This window comes from Mya arenaria, chromosome 13 (genome assembly GCF_026914265.1).
Source record: "Mya arenaria isolate MELC-2E11 chromosome 13, ASM2691426v1".
NCBI classification, from domain to species: Eukaryota; Metazoa; Mollusca; class Bivalvia; order Myida; family Myidae; genus Mya; species Mya arenaria.
This window is the reverse complement of record NC_069134.1, coordinates 30,650,387-30,673,560: the sequence shown is the minus strand read 5'-3', so window position 1 is coordinate 30,673,560 and position 23,174 is coordinate 30,650,387. Positions and strand designations below refer to the sequence as shown.

The window sequence follows — 23,174 nt, the reverse complement described above, 5'->3', positions numbered from 1 at the left end:
CACAAGTAAGGGGGATAGGTGCATCATACACTTTCGACTCCTAAAGTATGATATTTGTCAAGCAATTGGGTCAATTATGCCAGAGAATATACAAAGCAAAAAATGACATAAATCGATCTATAAAATGTTAAGCGTAACGATACATTTGACATAATTTGCACAATAACCTTTGGTTCAAATATAGGACAGCCTATGTTGTTGTTGTTTATATTGTTTGTTGTTGTTGTTTTTGTGGGGGGTGTTGTTTTTTGTTGTTGTTGTTGTTTTGTTTGTATTTGTTGCTGTTTTTTTTGGGGGGATGGAGGGGGCTGTTGGGTTAACCTGAACTTGTTTCGTTAAATTTATGATTATGAAGTCACTGGTTCTCCAGTTCTCCAACCTTTTATTATTTTTATCATTTAAATAAAAAAACTTGTATACTTTCACATTCAGCACGAGTAAATTTAGCATCAATAATTACTTAGGCGTAAGCTTTAATCGATGCATTAGGCTGTATGCACTTAGGTTTTGTAAACTTTACACTTTAAGTGTAGTAAGATACCTGAGTATTCTGCATGCTTTATCTATTTATAAAACAACACGAGTAATACTTTAAAGACATAGTCAAAGGGGAACAACTATTACGGAGGTGTTTAGCCCTCGAATGAAGTTATACTCTCGCATGCTTATCATAATAGGAAAAAAAATACTTTATGGATGGGAAATAATTCGATTAAACCAATGAAACTAGATGACGCCAGTGTTGTCTACCTGTCTACCGAGATCTACCTGTAAGAACATGTACCGTTCCAAATCGCAGTTGATGAATCGATGGTTGTCCACAACATTAATTCCAAATTTCGTTCTTACATGCGACTTACGATCAGCACAAAGCACTTTTATACACCACACATTAATGTTGCAAAAATAACGAATATGTGCTAACTACATTTGCAAAGGCAGAATACTCATGTTTCTGTGTTTCATATGATCTTTCAAAATTCTGTTTTTGACGAGTACCGAAAAATTCATCATTGCCGCATAAACGTGTTCCACGTGGCAATTCACCATTGCATTGTATCGTTAAAGCTGATAATAAAACCTGAAGAGGTTCCATAACAAAACATGTACAGTGGAAACATTCTATGTAGAACCCTGTTATCTCCAAATTCTGATTCTGTCGAAAATAAATGTGTTGGGATTAGTTAGACATGTTTTCTACTCAAATCGAATTTTCGTTATCTTGAACTATTTTCTGAGGTACATTACTTCGATAAAGAGAGTTTTGACTGTTCTTGTACATGTAGCTACATATAAATGTAAAATCGAAAGATGAGTTTAGATGAGTTTGTGAGATTTGATTTTAAACTTGTACATAAAAGCTCGCGTATTTATAAATCACTTTCCTTGCGCTATCTCACACGTCACTCTCAACTTGACAAATATACACAAGCTATATGTTACTAAAACGTACCGGTACAAGTATTGTTTTTGCAACCTCTCGCCATATTGTTGTGTATATCAGCAGCAGTTTTAAACGTGTGCATTATACACATACCTTGATACCGTCACATTAAAAAGTAACTCACGTTCATAAAAAATTATCGTTAGGCAACTAACACTACAAATCTTGAAAGGAGGTCACTAACTGGTTTTTACATTGTGTTATGTTATCCCTGCGTGATATTACCGATTTTATGTGCAAAACAATGTCGTCATTAAATACTACAAAACATCGTTATCTGGAGTTTATATGTAATTAAACTTTTAACGGGTAAAATGTCTCTCGACAACCCAATTATTTATTACTATCTTGCTTTGGTAGTAAATAATTGTCTATTCCTAATTGACAGAAATATGTCAGTTGCCAAGGAAAGGGCATTGGAAAGACCCAGACGATATAAATTTTAAAACTAAGAACATCCTGGAATAAGGTCAGTGTTCTAGTGTTCTGTTTCACTAGCAGACAAGAGACATTGCCATTGTTATTGAAATTCGTGATTACTACGTTTGTCATTTCAAAGAATTTCACATCTTGTTCAGTTGTCCGTGTGAATGGTATTTACTAAACGTTGTATTATAGTTTACTGCTAATTGATGGTTGGTTGTAAGAAAATATTAAAGCTAATATTGGTACAACCATGTTTTCGTTTCGGCCATGGATGTTTTTGTTGGTAGAAACCAGTCTAAGAATTCTCTATAAAGTGCTCTTGGTGAAAAAAAAAACCGAATGAGAGTCGACACCGTTATCATAAGAATATAGTTACTAGTGTGGTGTACATGTCATTTGGCTTTCCTGTATCGTTCGAGTTGGGTTCTTTCATTTTCTGTGATCTATATTTTTTTCATAAAACTACAATAAATATAGGATTGTACTCGTACAATTATGACATCTTAAGACCTACGTGGAAGTGTTTTTTGCGAGAATGAGCCTACCAAAACACGTGAATAGAGACATTTTGTAATTACTATTATGCTTACGTACTATTATAAAGTAACATTGTTTTCTTTAGAGGATTGTTTAAATAATTATTATGTGCCTTTTCCATAGCATGTATGTGTATATTACATTGTAAATATTTGTAAATATTGTATTTGTCCTCATCAGCTGTATGACTTTTTGGATATGAAATAAACCATTTTCTTCTGTAACCGACCACACCTAATAAGTTTTTCCCTGAGTCACTTTTTAAGCAATGATTAAATTCAATAACTATTCATTCATTTCCTGTTCACCTCTGCCTGAATCAACAATTAACCAAAAACACCATCAAAATAGTTTTCATGTAGGAACTTGTTTAACACATTGCCAAATAAAATAGACAATTTTGATATGCCTTTTAAGTTTTATTTTACTGTGATCGAGTATACCTACGTATTGTTATAAAATTATTCATAATTGGCACTTAATTTAAAGCATTTATTAAGTTTTAATGGTCTGCATTTATTAGTTTTTTATATATATTTCTGTTTGCATGCTATTAAATGCTGTCTTTACAAATTAAAACATATGCAAACACTTTTGTCACCTCTTCATAATAAAACATTACAATGATTAACACATGTGTGTCTGCTCTGTCCATGTATCGGCGGTGACCTGGCACTGTTGTGATTAACTGTTAGTATGAATTGACCAAATAGTTGCATCACAGACACACATTTATTATTTTTGAAAACTATTCAAGTAATAGTTTGTGTTTTGTGTACATATTTATCTGTGTTCTTTATTCTCATACATTTTTTTCAAACGATTGTCATACTTCAGTCGCCATCTATCAATCAATTGATTCTACGGAGAAATAACGAAAAGCAATTCTAAATTAACCATTGTTTTACGTAAGAACTTGCCAGTGTGTCCACATTGAAATTTATTTTTTAATATGTGGTACCTTTTCTTCAGAATAGAGGAGAATATGTCTTTGTATTATTTCTAAATGACTGTTAATATGTGCTAAAGGTGACATACAAACTATAAACATATGTAGCGCGCATTCCGCTTGGTTATTAATATGGGTATGTTTACCTTCATTGTTCTGTATCGGTAATTAACGTCTCAACGTGACTTGTTCGTACTTATGCTTAACTTCGTTTTATGTCCGCAGACGTTTTTTTCAAAAACCTTACCAGTAGCAGTAAACCTTTGTCATTCTATTAATTTTCTGATTAAAATCTATTGTGTTAACATTATCACTGATTTTCTATTTTATCCTCCTCAGAAAGGCGAAGGCAATATGCTAATGGTAGGCGTGTGCGTGTGCATCCGAGCAATATTGTCCGCAGCGTAGCGTGCAAGGTCTTTACGGAATTTACTTTAAACTCCATATTCACATCTCATTGAGTCAGATAGAAGTGAACATAAACCATAACACTTGGTGCAGTTTTTTTGTGATTGCCATTCTTTTATGTTCAAACATGTATTTCTCTTTCGTATGATCTATCTAAGACATATGACTATTGTAGTGCAATTGAAAACCTTTCAAGATAGTTACACCAACTGACACGTGGTTACATTCGCAGTCATAATACCTATATGTTAAGGAAGGCAAAGCGCCTGTATTAAGCTATTCTCTACTATAAAAATAGCATTGTTATTCTCCGCGTTGATCTTGCTTATTAAGAGTATATGTCACAACATTTGTACAAGGTCTTGTTCAATATAACATAATGACTGCATTTTAAAACTACTACCAGTACCGTCTTACAGCACTTTCAGTGCTTTGATTATGTATTAATTCGACTGTGCTCAGCTAGGACCAATATTTTGTTACTCCTGTTTTCATTGTCATAAGAAATGGGTTAAGAAAAGAGCTATTTGGTATTGGTGCTTCCTTTATTGCATAACATGTGGTAATATAGATAAGTTCCGTAACAAAATGATACCTTTAATAAATGGCCATTGACCCGTTTCATTAAAGGAGTAGTAACTTCACTAATGTTAAATCTGTATAAACGTCAAAAATGTGTTTTTCAACTTTATGTGAAGTTTTTATTGCTGTATAATGTGGAATTTGCACAAACATACAGCAATACAAGGGTAAAACGAAACTTAGCCAAACCGATTTGCGTCCGGTAAGATGTTTATGAAAACGGACCAAAGAATCCGCTGTTTAGCTTACAAACATTTCGGTTAAACTGTCGTGCATCAAATGCAAGGAAATCACGTTTTATATTATTATACGTCAATAACACGAAAACTGCTTAAAATGTGGTCACCACCTGTTTTATCTCTTCGGTCAGAAAATATGTTATCCCTGCGGTATATTACCACATTACCGAGTATCAGAGACAAAACAATGTCTATCAGAAAAAAACGATGTCGTCATTAAATACTTCAAACATTCGTTAGCGTGAGTTTTTTGTGTTTTTAAACTTGTTTATGGATATCAAATGTCTCGACTCCCCATTTATTCTCTTACTATTCTCTTTTTATTGTAGGAATCGGTATATTGCTAATTGACAGAAATATGTCAGTTTCCCAGTAAAGGGCATTGAAAAGACCCAGACGATATTAATTCTAAGACAAGGAACATCCTGGAATGAGGTCGGTCTTCTTAGTAATTTTTAAATCATTAAGCCGAATACGCTAGTTGGTACTGGACTGATATTAGAGAGTTCTATGTTTACCGTTTCAGAGAACTTCAAAATAATAGATTTGCTTAGAATGGTTACTACTAAAAAGCATTGCATTAAAATTTAATTTATTAAGTATTGTAAACTTATGATTCATTGCAAATGCATCTTAACGCTGATATTAAAAACACCTTGCTTTAGTTTTCGACAACCGTTGTTTGTTTGGGTAGAACCCGGCATAAAAACTCTCGAACAAATAAAAGACGACCACCTTTCTCATAAGAACAACGGCATTTATCATGATGCGAATGACGATGGGCTTTAGGTGGGTTGGTTTCTTCATTTTACTTCCACACAAAACGGCATTTGCGAGATGGTTAGGGCGTGTTCGTTTAAAGATGGACTATTACTTTCAAATAAGATCTAACACATTTAATACAATTGTTTTAATCTACCCAAAAGGATTAACAAATGTCGAAGACAATGATGCTTATGAAGAAAACCTAGTTTAATTTTAAAGATATGCGCAGAAAACACGGTATTTCTATTTTATGAGACCATAGTAAATCGCAGTAAATCTTTTAGCATTCACTTATCATTTAATATGTTTGCGTTTACATATATAATATTGTTAATAGCAATTAATATTTTCCATAAATGCAATATTTAGTAAGTAATTAAAGGTTTATCAGTCAAAATTTATGTTTGTTTTACATGTGTTAATATTGATTTTGAATAAGAGTGTCACTTTAAGAAGATTTACGGAATGCTACTTGTGAGTGAAAGTGAAGGTGTGACCTTTTTCTGAGTGTTATGTGTATTACGTCATAAAAGTGTTTGCACTTCGTACAACGCGCGTTATAGATTTCCAAGATACATTTTAAAATGTGAGTTACATAATAAGATATTGGGAGGCTGGACGGTAATGTCATTTAAGCGTTTTATACAAGAGACATTATGTTTACCGATACACTAGAACAGTTAAATTTTGCAACGACATTTAAAAAGTATGACCAACTGCATAGTGTTTTGTTCGTGTAGCTACACGTGAAAGTGCATGTACAAAATGTTTTTCGACTTTTTCTTAAGTACCATGATTTTTTTAATGATGAAAACTAACTTAAGGCTTCCACTTTGTAGTTTGGTTATGTGAATAATAGCTCTCATAATTGTCACTCACTGTCGAATTTGATGACCGTAATCGGCATACACGCTGAACGATGTTACATAATTCATAATTCATAAATCTTTTTTTAAGCGGGATATAGTTTTTGCTGCCAGTTCTAGTAATACGGGAGTCAAATGATCTCTTTTGAAATATACACGAGGCTAAAATTGTGCCTAACTAGTTTCAATCCAATAAAATATAGGTGTTTTCAATTTACTCGTTGAGTGCAGGCTTAGCAGGCCAACAGGACTTACTTCCCTGTCCATTCGTACATATTAGCCAAGAATTATTGCTTTAGTGCAGTGTTTTAATCAAAGAAGTCGATGCAATACTGTAAGCGCTTTTCAAAATTCTAAGATTTTGCTATGTAAAACAATTTATCTTGGCTCATTTTTTACATAGATCCGAGATGCCAAAATAAGCCCCAACCCTTTAGATAATGTTACCAAGCATCCTACGCATCCAAACGGAGGTATTTGCCGTCAAAGAAGCAAACATATCCGATTCTATTGATAAGATTGTAATATTTACCAGGACAAGAATCAGACAGACTAGTCTCAAGAATAGAACAAAACAAAAGTAGTATGCTGGCGCCGTGAAAACGTTGGTTACGTTTAGCCATTGGCATTGCAATATGATAAGACGGATGGTTATTAAATACATGAAAACGTCTACAGTACAGTAGACTCGAAACAAAATTATTTGAAAACTTTATTTTAAAAATCGTAAATAGATATTAAGATGATTGTACCATCCTTAAACGTAAACGAAATTGATGACAAAACTTGACACATTTAATTATTTTAATATTCAAAATATACAACAACAAGTAACAATATTACTCGACATTTCAACGTCAAATTCTACTATATAATGGGAATGTACATTGTTTTCACAACCATAGCACATGCATTAAATGGGGAACAATGAAATTTACAAAATACGTTTGCTAACTGTTGAACTAACAGGAATATGGACTTTGACAACTCATATCACAAAATAAGATATTTAAAAGCTGTTCCATTGGATGTCTGCGTCTAAAATTCAGCATTTCTTGGAATAAAATGCTCAGACATAGTTGAGCCTGCGAAAAACATATGTGACCAATATTTGATATAACCTGGTGTTTCGATTACCGCCAAGCCGACGTTTTCAGTTAAAGAACTATTTGACATTCACATTGCATCAATCCGACCTCTCATTATATGGCTAAGCATTTTTTAAAGAAAACATGAAATGATATATAGATAATACTAACAGATTAACCGTAAAAAAATACTTGAGTCGCTAAGTATATATGAAAAATAATTGCATTGTCAGTTGCGAGATATTCAACATCACATAGACTCCCTTAAAAACCAACACCGATTCCCTTAAAAACCCACATCGAATCCCTTAAAAACCCACATCGATTCCCTTAAAAACCAACACCGATTCCCTTAAACATCGATTCCCTTAAAACACCACATAGATTTCCTTAAAGTCCCACATAGATTCCAAATGAAAACTGAAGGATATTCTTCGAAAAACGAGAAAAAGAACGTTTTATTTTAACATGAAACGAATCAACACAGAGTAATAAAAATTACACTACTAGGCAAGCACGTACATACGCATGCACACACACAAACGCACGCACGCACACACGCACGCATACTCATTTTGATATTTTAAAATGTATTGCACGTGTAAATTGTTTGCGTTTGCATTTTTACAGAAATATACGGAAAGTAGCTTTTTAGTATAATAACAAATGTCTAGTGTTAAAGTTTGATAAGACGTCTCATATAATTTTTTAAAGGCGATTCTAACAGGTCACAGGTAAGTTGCAGTATCTAAGATAAATTAGTTGATATTGTTTGACCGCAAATAAAATATTGTGTTGTATTACGAATACTCAAACAATGATTTTAAGCATATAACCCATTACTTATCGCTATATCGAGCGGATACTATTCACTTGAGACAACATTTTAAATTGTGTCGTCCTAGTTACATACTAGAAACGTTATTCAATAATTACGTTATGAAACGCCATTTGCGATAGAATCTTAATTGTCACAGTCTGCCCTACATGCAGTACAATGCAATAATAAGTTTCATTGTTTGATTGTTTCTAGTTAAGTTACGGAAAAATAAAAATATGTCTAGTAATTAACAAAGTAAAAGTGTCAAGAAAATTTTAACTTATAATGGAAGAAACAAGTTTGCTTTTGTTATAATATTGATTTGATTTACTGTGGCCTTACGTACAGGAAGAAAATATCAAAAACACATCCTCAAAGGTGGAACGTTATGCTATGTTGGACATTCCGATTTAAAGGTCTTATTTTGCACAACTTGACGAAACTAAACACCATTTTCTTGTATCGTCTGCTTTTTGACCAGCAATTAGCCTTGCACATTCTGCATTTACAATTACGTCAATGGTGATACAATAAGGGACCGACTGTTTGGAACTTTGTTAATTTAACAACGTTGTTAGCGTTCAACGTTGTAAGCGTTTAACGTCGTTAGCATTAAATTTGTCAACTTTCAAACGTTTACTGCTCTCGGAGTGTCATGAATACAAATGTAATCTGCAGTACTTTAACAAGATCTAATACAACAGTTTAAATTGTACTTATATACTTGAGCACATCATTAAATAGTTCACATTTTAAAGTAAAAAATGATGCCACGTTGTCAATTTTACAAAGTTCTGAGCAATCGGCCAATAATTGTTTTTCAAAAAAAAATGAAATGTGTGACTGTACATAAATTTGTTTTAACAATGTTTACATTAACAGTATTTACAGTTGTGGTGCAAATCAAATTGACTGGGTGTTTGTCAGTGACTGGGTGTTTGTCAGGTCGCGATTGAAGATCAAAATTCAGTTTTGTTCTGGTGGCAAAGGTTGGTAGCTCTTGACTTATCAGTCCTCAAAAGGTCAATGTTTGCCTTTTCAAGCATGAAGCTACGACAAATTATCTCGTACCAGCCGAGAAAAACTAAACCTTTTTAATGAATAAATTATTTAACTTTATCGTGTGTTTACAGTCATATCTTGCTAAGATGAGGTAGCATACGTTCGGCACTGGACGTGCTGTTTTGTCTTAACAATCGGTTAACCTCCCGCCTCATTTTGTAATAACCAACAGTCAATGCTATCGTTAATACCAACAAACATATACAAACTGATGTTAGTATCCAAGTATTTCTATCAGTTCTCAAAGAGATGCTTAAAGAATCCTTGTTAGTAAGTGTTGATATTTGAATATTGTCATATTGTCTAGTCTGGAGTTTCATTTCTTCTTTAAACATTTCTGGAACTTCTTTGTTCCAAAATGACATTTTATCTTCTCGTAAATTTTCTGCGAATATAATTGTTGGGTCGTTTAAGGACGTGATTCTGGCGTAAGGCTTTGTTCTGGTATTATACTTTGGAAATGCAATGTGCGCCCTTGGTTCCAGCGTCGGTACACTGAAAAGAATGCAATAGATAGTAACTGTAATGTTGTGTAAGATATATCAAAGCTTCACACATATCAAAAAAGATAACATCGGTATTGTCCAACTTATCTAAACTCTAGTGGACACATGATTGCACGGTCAACTTTTCTAAACTGTCGCGGCTGCATAATTGCACAGTCAACTTATCTAAACTGTCGCGGCTGCATAATTGCACGGTCAACTTTTCTAAACTGTCGCGGCTGCATAATTGCACGGTCAACTTTTCTAAACTGTCGCGGCTGCATAATTGCACGGTCAACTTTTCTAAACTGTCGCGGCTGCATAATTGCACGGTCAACTTGTCTAAACTGTCGCGGCTGCATAATTGCACGGTCAACTTATTTTAACTGTCGTGGCTGCATAATTGCACGGTCAACTTATTTTAACTGTCGTGGGTGCATAATTGCACAGTCAGTGCAGTGGGTATGTTAAATTCGGTAGGTTCTCCGTACCTTGAACATTTATTATGATGAACTTAATATCCCATTCTCCCTCATAGCTCTTTGTTTTATACAAAATGTTCAACCTAGAGGATTAATTATAACCTTTATAGCTTGCGTGTTAATTTCACAATCTTAACCCGTATTACGTGTACATGAAATTCAAGACAGAGGATAAACACTTTATTTCATAATTTACGCTTACACATTTCTCTACAGTGGAAAATAAACACGTCAAATTTAGGCTTGCGTTAATGTACCGAGCAGTGGTAAAATGCCAGTGAGAAAATCATTAAAATTACGACGTGTTCGATTTGTATTAATTTTTAAGTTTAAATGGTTAATTATTTCATAAAACAATTTCAATATGTATTGTTCCTTTTAGATATATACATTCACCAAAAGTACTAACACCTCAATATTTAATTTGAATGTTTGTTCTTCTAAATTTTACTTATTATTACGAACATTCTAATGCCTTGTCTTGTAGCATTGTTGTTGTTTTTTTTAAAAAGCGATCGCAAATTTCTAAATCGATAATAATGCAGTTGTGCGAAACACATATTCCGAGTTATGTACTTTTGGCTTTAACTTGCAATCTTTATCATGTCTTTTTTTTCAAAACGTGTTTTTTGTATTTAAAACATGCAGGCTAGCAAATTTATAAAAAAAGTATGGCGGTTGATAAATGTGGTTAAAATTTCCTCTAAGTAATCTGTAAGAACTTGAAATAGTGAACATTTCAGAACGATATTGAAACAAACTTCATACTGTAAACTAACTTTCAATGTGAGTCTAATACACATTACAGTATCACATGATATTAAAAGTAAATGCTAAATGTTAAATGATTTTGAGTGTGAACAATAAACGTTATATTCCTACCCGTGTTTGACAAAGTTGGTCCATAGCAAGAGGAGAAGCTTCGACATCTCCTTGTCATGTTCGTCATACCGGAAGTTCTGACTGCCTGTGAACGGACATCCGGAAAGGTAGAACAGCTCCGCCCCGTGAGTAACACCTTTAAATATATATGTATTTATAAATATATAACCAAAAAGTATGTCTCTGTCTATTTCAATTTATTTATACTCGCAATCGGGCAAGGCCCATTCGGCGAGTTCTCCGATAAGATTGTTAGTCATATATAAGGTGTTTGAAGCATAGTGCATAGACAGAACGTAACCCTAGTCAAATCTACCCTTATTCTTTTAAGTGCACACGAGCTAAGCACTGCCACGCGGGACCCCCATTTAACGTCCCTCCCGGAAGACGATTAGTATGTTATTGTTTAAGGTGCCGAAAGGAATCGAACCTTTGATCCCTGGGTTGACAGTCAAGTGTTGCCACTGGACCACGGATCCGCCAGATAACACAAAACGCCTCTTTCAATTACAATATCATTTCAATTTAATTTGTCATACCTTCCCATGGGTCGAATACGGAGCGGTACTCGTAGTTGTAGAGGTAAACGGATACGTTGCGTAAAGACAGCCGCTCCGCGAATAGGTGCGTCGGCGCCGTGATAAAGTAGTCCCCAACAATCTGAATCAAAACAAGAAAAATTATTGTCCATATATTGATGACATGAGTGTTAAGCCACATGATTTGTAGTGACTTCCAAATAAGAAACAAAAAGACATATGTCACATCACGTGTTTCTGTGTATAGTCCAAGTCGACAAAACTGTGATGTGACACGAGTGTCTTTTGACAGGAAATGCATCTGAAATAATGACCCCCGCAAATTCAACAGAACTTATAAGTAGTCACTCATATTCTGAATGAAACAAGGATGCTGATGCATAATTGAAAAGCATGCAGTGGTCAACACCTCTTTGTCTTTGATATGAACTTCTTAAACGAATACGAATCTGCTTGGGACATTGTAGGTAGAAATTCTGCAAGCATAATACTTGTCTATTCATAAATGTGTTCTTGTTTTGAGAGCTTAGCATTATCAAATAAAATACAATGTCATATATAGGCTTCAAAAGTTATTGCATTCTAGCGCAAATGTGTAACAAAATTGGAAATGGTTTCAAATGTCAAAATGCCCTGAGTTATATGATGTCTTGAAAAGGAGAAAGTAGTGAAATGCTAAGAACTATGAGATACATGCATAAATTTTAGATAAATGAAAAACGAAACATCTTAATGGTTGTTTTTTTCCCATGAGTTTGAAAACGTGTAGGCCCATTCAAATAGCAAATTGTTTGTAAATGGCTTACAAAGTGATGCAATAATATGAGTATTGTGCCCTCCAGCATCTGAATCAATACGAGAAGCCGTTGCATATTTGAGAACAACAGAGTCGGTTAGCGATACGCTTTCGTTGTTTAAGTACTACAGTAATTTAATTCCAAAAAGCATTCGTGTTAATGCCATTGTAAATAAAATTGTAAATAATTGCATCAGCCATGCTTCGTATATAAAGCTTATTTTGGCTCATTGTGTTTCGACCTTCAACCAGGACAGTTCGAAGAATTCATGCCAGAATATTTAATTGCGAGAACGTGTGTTTGATGTGTGGTTTTTTATCTTCATTCATTTTTTTAGACCTCCTCCATTGTCGGTTTTGGCTATGATAAGGCTTGTGTTTTGCCATTTTCGAAACATGTTTGGCACAATATGAGCTTGCGCCCTTTGTAAGTTCCGATGGGATTGATTTGACCGTTCCAATGCGGTATCTCATTTTTTATCAATAAACAACATGTTGCATTAATGTCTTTTTCTCGGTTTGGAATTTTGTAAGGACCTTTTTTCCGTGTGTTCCCAATATTTATATGAAAAACTACTAAACACTACTTCCTCAGTAGCCAAACAATTAAAGATAATTCCCGTTTAATGGCACTGGGTAAACGCCAAAGACATAGAACACAAAAACAAAACATCAAAACCTGTCTTGATCCAGGTTAAAAAAGCAGGTGTAAGAATACCCGAAGAATGGTTTTAAGCTGCACTTCAACAGATTTACCGTTTTTCCAACGTTTTTATTTTTCTTTTATTTAAAAGAAAAAATGCACAAATATCTGCTAACCTTTGATGAAAGACTGCTGACAAAAGGTCAGAACGCAGATTTTCACATTTCCATTCCATATTTAATGTTTTAAAACGCATAGAACATCAATTTTGGGACAGAAATATGAAAAGCTGCGATCTTATCTTTTGTCAGCAGTCTTTTATCAATGGTTTACAGATATTTACGCAAAAACAGCTCCTTCCAAGAAAAAAAAGTTGTCAAAACGTTCAGTCTGTGAGAGTGCAGCTTTAAGCCCGCAGTATGTTTATTTCCAAACTCGTGAAAATTTCGAATTTTGCATCATGAACTCCCTTACAAACCGTTAAAATTGTGTACTATTGGATGATAAACCTAGAGTTCGCATCAAACACGGGATATTGTAGATCTTGCGTATTTAATCTTTAATTACACGGGAAGTATTAGTTCACTTTTTCCTCTTAACCTTGTTTGATAGTGTCCTCGCCAATGTTATCACTGGCAATTACCTCTAATCACACAGATATCAAGGCATTAGACCTTGAGATAATCGTGAGACTGCGGAAACTCTCCAGAAAGAGGGGTGACCAAAAAGTAGTAAACGCAAATCTAGACAAATAAAGTAATAGTAATAAAGTATTCGTATATGATGGCTTTTACTCGAAAATAGAATACCGCCATTGGACATTGGAAAGTTCACGCTTACCATTACTTGCACTGAGCAGCTTTATTCTGTTCAATATTTCGAACCTATTTTTAAACATTGAATGTATTTTGTTCTGCCAAAGATCACTCATCGAGCGCGAATATGCATACATGTACATTGTCGATAAGTCTAGGTCTTGATTATAAGTATCTTCCATGGCCGCTCGTGTAAGATAGGTTCATTCCGACCCGAGCGTAGGGTGTTTTGCGGAAACGAGGTTTATGATAGATGCTTTTTAAACAAAATTAAGTAAAAATCTATTTTATGATAGAACTTTTTTGTGCTTAGTGAAAAAAATTGCGTATGTATATGTGATAATTCGTGGTTGTCATGGATATGCGTGCATTGACTCAGGTTATGTAAATATCAAATCGCTCTTTAAATAGTTCTAAGGAGAGTGAAGCATTATTTCTTGAAAGGTGCGTGAAAACTGTATTATGGTGACATTTGAAGCGAGAAATAAGTAATTAGCGTTCTAAGTATTGCCACAAGACAAGGTTTCCATGATGCTACAGAAGACAGTCTTCAACAAGGGAGGTAATTACAATGTGGTGACCATTAAAAAAGGAGTTCCATACGGGCATTTTATCTGCGCCCGTGGGCAAAATAAGAATATCTAGCATGGTTAAATTAATGGATCTACTTATCTGAGGTTGGAGTAGTTAAATTGTGTAGTTGCATAGAAAATGAACTCATTTGCGTGTTGTTTGCAGAATTTTAACTTAGGAAGGAAAATAATATACACCGTGTACCAGTAGGTCCATAAAAGTATAGAAACAGGTGGAGAAAGACAATTATATAAAATGCTGTGTTTTACTTTTAGGGTTTAAACTGTTTTAAACGTCAATTCAATTAACGATTATAACTTACCTCAGCAAACTGTTTTTGTATTTCATCATCAGAGATATCTTTCATTCCTAATTTTATGTAGGTTTTCAACACAGAGTCTGAAATAAAGGATAACATATAGACGAGAAATGTTTACCGACAGTTCTGTGTTAGTCAAGGAGTATAGTCAAATGGCTCTTAAGTGCGAATCATCTCATATTACCAAACTACGTCAGAATGCCACAGTATCGTATATTCTCTTTCCATGACCAGCTAGTATCAGAGAACTGCAAGAGTTCCCCAATCAACGCCAATCAAAACTCATTTTTCTAGAGCAAAATCTATCCTACTTTCAAGATGTTTTTAAACGGTTGCGCAACAAACTATCGAAACATCATGATATTGATCGCTCTAGTTGGTATGATGCACGCGAGGGTGTGGTGTTGTGTTGGAAGGGAAACCCGAATACTCTAGAAACAAATTTGTCCGGCTTGGTGAGCACAAAAGACAGTCACATTCAAAGTCTATCATGTTCGCTTACAGCGTCAAAACGCTGCTGGTTTCTAAAGTATCTTTTATTTTACCTTTTATTATTGTGGGTTTTTTTTTAAATTTCATTGAGGTTTTAAATTCGCCGAAAACGTTCAATAAATATCAAAAATAATAGTAAGTTATTATGAAGGATGCCGTGATTAATTTTGAAAGAAATTGCAGAACACACGGTATTTCTACCTTATGAGATGACAGTTGATCACTGGATATCTGTTAGTACCAACAAGTTATTGTATATTTTTGTGTTTTTAGCTATTATATATTGTCATCAGTAATTATTATTTTCTGTAAATACATTATTTAGTTAAAAGTTAAAGGTTTATCACTCAAAATATATTATTATGCTTTTTATACAAGTGCATATATTGATTTTAAATACGAGTATCACTTTAAAATACAACTAAACTTTTTGATCTGAAGATATCTGATGATAAGATGGCCATAAGCCTCAGTTTTTAATAATTGTGCCATTTAAAAAATGGAAGTAAGGATGTTGCTGCTGGGTACGATCGTATCATAGTAGAAACAATATCGCAGTACGTGTATTGCTGTTGGACTCGGTCGTTTCATTCAACAGCATTATTTGAGTTGACCATTTCGCTACTGAGCGTTAGTGCTTGTCCCTAGCAGCATAATTAATGTTTATATTTATTTACCCAGTATTGTTTTGAGTCGACCCCTTTTCTAGTATCTAAACCACTGTTACTACGATGTAGTAGTAAAGCCGTATAGCTCTCAGACAAATTATTGCCAAGCTAGACGTTTATAAAGATCTCGGGCAATTTGTTCAAGAACATTTACATTTAATTACTATCTCATTTTTTAGCGAGAAATTAATTGAAAGATGTTGCTACATTATTGTTTATTTCAGAAAAAAAGACTTTTTCCGTTATAATTTAATCAAAATGATGTTACCGTAGAATTAAAATAAGTTGCATAGACGTATATTGTAGTTGCATTGGGTGTCGAGTTGCATAGCTGTATATTGTACTTGTCTTGAGGCCATGAGTTCCATACATATATTATACTTGTCTTGAGGTCATGAGTTCTATAGACGTATATTGTACTTATCTTGTGACACGAGTTGCATATACGTACATTGTTCTAATCTTGTAACACGGGTTGCATACACGTAAAACACGTATATAGTACTTATCTTGAGGCAACGAGTTGCATAGACGTATATAGTACTTATCTTGAGGCAACGAGTTGCATACACGTAATACACGTACATAGTACTTATCTTAAGGCAACGAGTTGCATAGACGTAAATTGTACTTATTTTAAGGCAACGAGTTGCATAGACGTATATAGTTCTTATCTTGAGGCAACGAGTTGCATAGACGTATATAGTACTTATCTTAAGGCAACGAGTTGCATAGACGTATAAACATAGACGTATATAGTACTTATCTTGAGGCAACGAGTTGCATACACGTATATTGTACTTATCTTGAGGCAACGAGTTGCATACACGTATATTGTACTTATCTTGAGGCAACGAGTTGCATACACGTATATAGTATTTATCTTGAGGCAACGAGTTGCATAGACGTATATAGTATTTATCTTGAGGCAACGAGTTGCATACACGTATATTGTACTTATCTTGAGGCAACGAGTTGCATAGACGTATATAGTACTTATCTTAAGGCAACGAGTTACATAGACGTTTATTGTACTTATTTTGAGGCAACGAGTTATATAGACGTATATTGTCCTTATTTTGAGGCAACAAGTTACATAGACGTTTATCGTACTTATTTTGAGGCAACGAGTTACATAGACGTTTATCGTACTTATTTTGAGGCAGCGAGTTACATAGACGTTTATCGTACTTATTTTGAGGCAACGAGTTATATAGACGTATATTGTACTTATTTTGAGGCAACGAGTTACATAGACGTATATCGTACTTATTTTGAGGCAACGAGTTACATAGACGTATATCGTACTTATTTTGAGGCAACGAGTTACATAGACGTATATAGTACTTATTTTGAGGCAACGAGTTACATAGACGTATATTGTACTTATTTTGAGGCAACGAGTTACATAGACGTATATTGTACTTATTTTGAGGCAACGAGTTACATAGACGTTTATCGTACTTATTTTGAGGCAACGAGTTACATAGACGTTTATCGTACTTATTTTGAGGCAACGAGTTACATAGACGTTTATCGTACTTATTTTGAGGCAACGAGTTACATAGACGTTTATTGTACTTATTTTGAGGCAACGAGTTACATAGACGTATATAGTACTTATTTTGAGGCAACGAGTTGCATAGACGTATATAGTACTTATTTTGAGGCAACGAGTTGCATAGACGTATATAGTACTTATTTTGAGGCAACGAGTTGCATAGACGTATATTGTACTTATCTTAAGGCAACGAGTTGCATAGACGTATATTGTACTTATCTTGAGGCAACGGGTTGCATAGACGTATATAGTACTTATCTTGAGGCAACGAGTTGCATAGACGTATATAGTACTTATCTTAAGGCAACGAGTTGCATAGACGTATATAGTACTTATCTTGAGGCAACGAGCTGCATACACGTATATTGAACTTATCTTGAGGCAACGAGTTGCATATACGTATATTGTACTTATCTTGAGGCAACGAGTTGCATACACGTATATAGTACTTATCTTGAGGCAACGAGTTGCATACACGTATATAGTACTTATCTTGAGGCAACGAGTTGCATACACGTATATAGTACTTAACTTGAGGCAACGAGTTGCATAGACGTATATTGTACTTATCTTCAGGCAACGAGTTGCATAGACGTATATATTACTTATCTTCAGGCAACGAGTTGCATAGACGTATATAGTACTTATCTTGAGGCAACGAGTTGCATATACGTATATAGTACTTATCTTGAGGAAACGAGTTGCATACACGTATATAGTACTTATCTTAAGGAAACGAGTTGCATAGACGTATATAGTACTTATCTTGAGGCAACGAGTTGCATAGACGTATATAGTACTTATCTTAAGGCAACGAGTTGCATAGACGTATATAGTACTTATCTTGAGGCAACGAGCTGCATACACGTATATTGAACTTATCTTGAGGCAACGAGTTGCATATACGTATATTGTACTTATCTTGAGGCAACGACTTGCAAAGACGTATATAGTACTTATCTTGAGGTAACGAGTTACATAGATGTTTATCGTACTTATTTTGAGGCAACGAGTTACATAGACGTTTATCGTATATATTTTGAGGCAACGAGTTACATAGACGTATATTGTACTTATCTTGAGGAACGAGTAACATAAACGTTTATAGTACTTATTTTGAGGCAACGAGTTGCATAGACGTATATAGTACTTATTTTGAGGCAACGAGTTGCATAGACGTATATAGTACTTATTTTGAGGCAACGAGTTGCATAGACGTATATTGTACTTATCTTAAGGCAACGAGTTACATAGACGTATATTGTACTTATTTTGAGGCAACGAATTGCATAGACGTATATTGTACTTATTTTGAGGCAACGAGTTATATAGACATATATTGTACTTATTTTGAGGCAACGAGTTACATAGACGTATATTGTACTTATTTTGAGGCAACGAATTGCATAGACGTATATTGTCCTTATTTTGAGGCAACGAGTTATATAGACATATATTGTACTTATTTTGAGGCAACGAGTTACATAGACGTATATTGTACTTATTTTGAGGCAACGAATTGCATAGACGTATATTGTACTTATTTTGAGGCAACGAGTTATATAGACATATATTGTACTTATTTTGAGGCAACGAATTGCATAGACGTATATTGTCCTTATTTTGAGGCAACGAGTTATATAGACATATATTGTACTTATTTTGAGGCAACGAGTTACATAGACGTTTATTGTACTTACTTTGAGGCAACGAGTTACATAGACGTATATTGTACTTATTTTGAGGCAACAAGTTACATAGACGTATATCGTACTTATTTTGAGGCAACGAGTTGCATAGACGTTTATCGTACATATTTTGAGGCAACGAGTTACATAGACGTTTATCGTACTTATTTTGAGGCAACGAGTTACATAGACGTATATTGTACTTATTTTGAGGCAACGAGTTACATAGACGTTTATTGTACTTATTTTGAGGCAACGAGTTACATAGACGTTTATCGTACTTATTTTGAGGCAACGAGTTACATAGACGTTTATCGTACTTATTTTGAGGCAACGAGTTACATAGACGTTTATTGTACTTATTTTGAGGCAACGAGTTACATAGACGTTTATTGTACTTATTTTGAGGCAACGAGTTACATAGACGTATATAGTACTTATTTTGAGGCAACGAGTTGCATAGACGTATATAGTACTTATTTTGAGGCAACGAGTTGCATAGACGTATATAGTACTTATTTTGAGGCAACGAGTTGCATAGACGTATATTGTACTTATCTTAAGGCAACGAGTTGCATAGACGTATATTGTACTTATCTTGAGGCAACGGGTTGCATAGACGTATATAGTACTTATCTTGAGGCAACGAGTTGCATAGACGTATATAGTACTTATCTTAAGGCAACGAGTTGCATAGACGTATATAGTACTTATCTTGAGGCAACGAGCTGCATACACGTATATTGAACTTATCTTGAGGCAACGAGTTGCATATACGTATATTGTACTTATCTTGAGGCAACGAGTTGCATACACGTATATAGTACTTATCTTGAGGCAACGAGTTGCATACACGTATATAGTACTTAACTTGAGGCAACGAGTTGCATAGACGTATATTGTACTTATCTTAAGGCAACGAGTTGCATAGACGTATATATTACTTATCTTCAGGCAACGAGTTGCATAGACGTATATAGTACTTATCTTGAGGCAACGAGTTGCATATACGTATATAGTACTTATCTTGAGGAAACGAGTTGCATACACGTATATAGTACTTATCTTAAGGAAACGAGTTGCATAGACGTAAATTGTACTTATCTTGAGGCAACGACTTGCAAAGACGTATATAGTACTTATCTTGAGGTAACGAGTTACATAGATGTTTATCGTACTTATTTTGAGGCAACGAGTTACATAGACGTTTATCGTATATATTTTGAGGCAACGAGTTACATAGACGTATATTGTACTTATCTTGAGGAACGAGTAACATAAACGTTTATAGTACTTATTTTGAGGCAACGAGTTGCATAGACGTATATAGTACTTATTTTGAGGCAACGAGTTGCATAGACGTATATAGTACTTATTTTGAGGCAACGAGTTGCATAGACGTATATTGTACTTATCTTAAGGCAACGAGTTACATAGACGTATATTGTACTTATTTTGAGGCAACGAATTGCATAGACGTATATTGTACTTATTTTGAGGCAACGAGTTAAATAGACATATATTGTACTTATTTTGAGGCAACGAGTTACATAGACGTATATTGTACTTATTTTGAGGCAACGAATTGCATAGACGTATATTGTCCTTATTTTGAGGCAACGAGTTATATAGACATATATTGTACTTATTTTGAGGCAACGAGTTACATAGACGTATATTGTACTTATTTTGAGGCAACGAATTGCATAGACGTATATTGTACTTATTTTGAGGCAACGAGTTATATAGACATATATTGTACTTATTTTGAGGCAACGAGTTACATAGACGTATATTGTACTTATTTTGAGGCAACGAATTGCATAGACGTATATTGTCCTTATTTTGAGGCAACGAGTTATATAGACATATATTGTACTTATTTTGAGGCAACGAGTTACATAGACGTTTATTGTACTTACTTTGAGGCAACGAGTTGCATAGACGTATATTGTACTTATCTTGAGGAACGAGTAACATAAACGTTTATTGTACTTATTTTGTGGCAACGAGTTACACAGACGTTTATTTTACTTTTTGGAGGCAACGAGATGCATAGACATATATTTTACTTATCTTGAGGCAAAGAGTTAAATAGAAGAATATTGTATTTACATTGAGGCAACGAGTAACATAGACGTATATTTTACTTATCTTGAGGCAAAAAGTTTCATAGACGTATAGTGTACTTATTTTTAGGCAACGAGTTGCATAGCTATATTGTATTTGTCTTGAGGCAACGAGTTGCATAGACGTATATTGTATTTGTCTTGAGGCAACGAGTTGCATAGACGTATATTGCATTTGTCTTGAGGCAACGAGTTGCATAGACGTTTATTGTATTTGTCTTGAGGCAACGAGTTGCATAAACGTATATTGTATTTGTCTTGAGGCAACGAATTGCATAGACATATATTGTTATTGTCTTCAGGCAACGAGTTGCATAGACGTATATTTTGGTTTTGTCTTGAGGTCACGAGTTGCATTGACGTATATTGTATTTGTCTTGAGGCAACGAGTTGCATAGACGTATAATGTACTCGTCTTGAGACAACGAGCTTCATAGACGTACAATGTACTCATCTTAAGGCAACGAGCTTCATAGACGTACACTGTACTCATCTTGAGACAACGAGCTTCATAGACGTACAATGTCCACATCTTGAGACAACGAGCTTCATAGACGTACACTGTACTCATCTTGAGGCAACGAGCTTCATAGACGTATAATGTACTCGTCTTGAGGCAACGAGCTGCATAGACGTACAATGAAATCGTCTTGTCTTGAGGCAACGAGCTGCATAGACGTACAATGTACTCGTCTTGAGTCAACGAGCTGCATAGACGTACAATGTACTCGTCTTGAGTCAACGAGCTGCATAGACGTACAATGTTCTCATCTTGAGGCAACGAGCTTCATAGACGTACAATGTACTCGTCTTGAGGCAACGAGCTGCTTAGACGTACAATGTCCACATCTTGAGACAACGAGCTGCATAGACGTACAATGTATTCGTCTAGAGGCAACGAGCTGCATAGACGTACAATGTACTCGTCTTGTCTTGAGGCAACGAGCTTCATAGACGTACAATGTACTCGTCTTGAGGCAACGAGCTGCATAGGCGTACAATGTACTCATATTGAGACAACGAAGTTCATAGACGTACAATGTACTCCTCTTGAGACAACGAGCTGCATAGACGTACAATGTACTCATCTTGAGACAATGAGCTTCATAGACGTACAATGTACTTGTTTTGAGGCAGCGAGCTGCATAGACGTAAATTGTATTTGTCCTGAAGCGACGAGCTGAATAGACGTACAATGTACTTATCTTGAGACAACGAGCTTCATAGACGTACAATGTACTCCTCTTGAGGCAACGAGCTGCATAAACGTACAATGTACTTGTCTTGAGGCAACGAGTTGCATAAACGTACAATGTACTCCTCTTGAGGCAACGAGCTGCATAAACGTACAATGTACTTGTCTTGAGGCAACGAGTTGCATAAACGTACAATGTACTCGTCTTGAGGCAACGAGCTGCATAAACGTACAATGTACTCATCTGGAGACAACGAGCTTCATAGACGTACAATGTACTTGTCTTGAGGTAACTAGTTGCATAAACGTACAATGTACTTGTCTTGAGGCAACGAGCTGCATAAACGTACAATGTACTCGTCTTGAGGCAACGAGTTGCATAAACGTACAATGTACTCGTCTTGAGGCAACGAGCTGCATAGACGTACAATGTACTTGTCTTGAGGCAAAGAGTTGCATAAACGTATATTATGCGATGTACTCGAGAACGGTTTCATACACGAACAGGTATGCTCAGCTTATAACAAAAATAAATGGATGGGATCAAAGTTTCTCGTAACGATCGCTACACCATTAACTTATGCGTACAAACTTATTGTATTTGTTTTCTGATAAGATAAACAAGATAGTAAACGTTTTTGTTTGACTTTATTATCAACTGTTCGTGAACAATGCTGATATCATTAACTTTAAAACAAAAGGAAAGTTTTATTTAGTAGCG

The 23,174-nt window shown here is 34.8% G+C and overlaps 1 protein-coding gene across 1 annotated transcript in view; it reads right to left on the bottom strand.

Moving 5' to 3' along the window:
- Positions 1-7,067: 7,067 nt before the first annotated feature.
- LOC128213277 (carboxylesterase 1C-like) overlaps positions 7,068-23,174 on the bottom strand; it is a 36,526-nt gene continuing 20,419 nt past the window's right edge. The window contains exons 8-11 of the mRNA XM_052918873.1: positions 14,724-14,800; positions 11,575-11,695; positions 11,036-11,171; positions 7,068-9,681 (exon numbers count right to left, since the gene is read on the bottom strand). Coding sequence (XP_052774833.1) covers positions 9,258-9,681; positions 11,036-11,171; positions 11,575-11,695; positions 14,724-14,800 — 758 coding nt within the window. The 3' untranslated portion in view covers positions 7,068-9,257. The remainder of the gene's footprint in view (positions 9,682-11,035; positions 11,172-11,574; positions 11,696-14,723; positions 14,801-23,174) is intronic.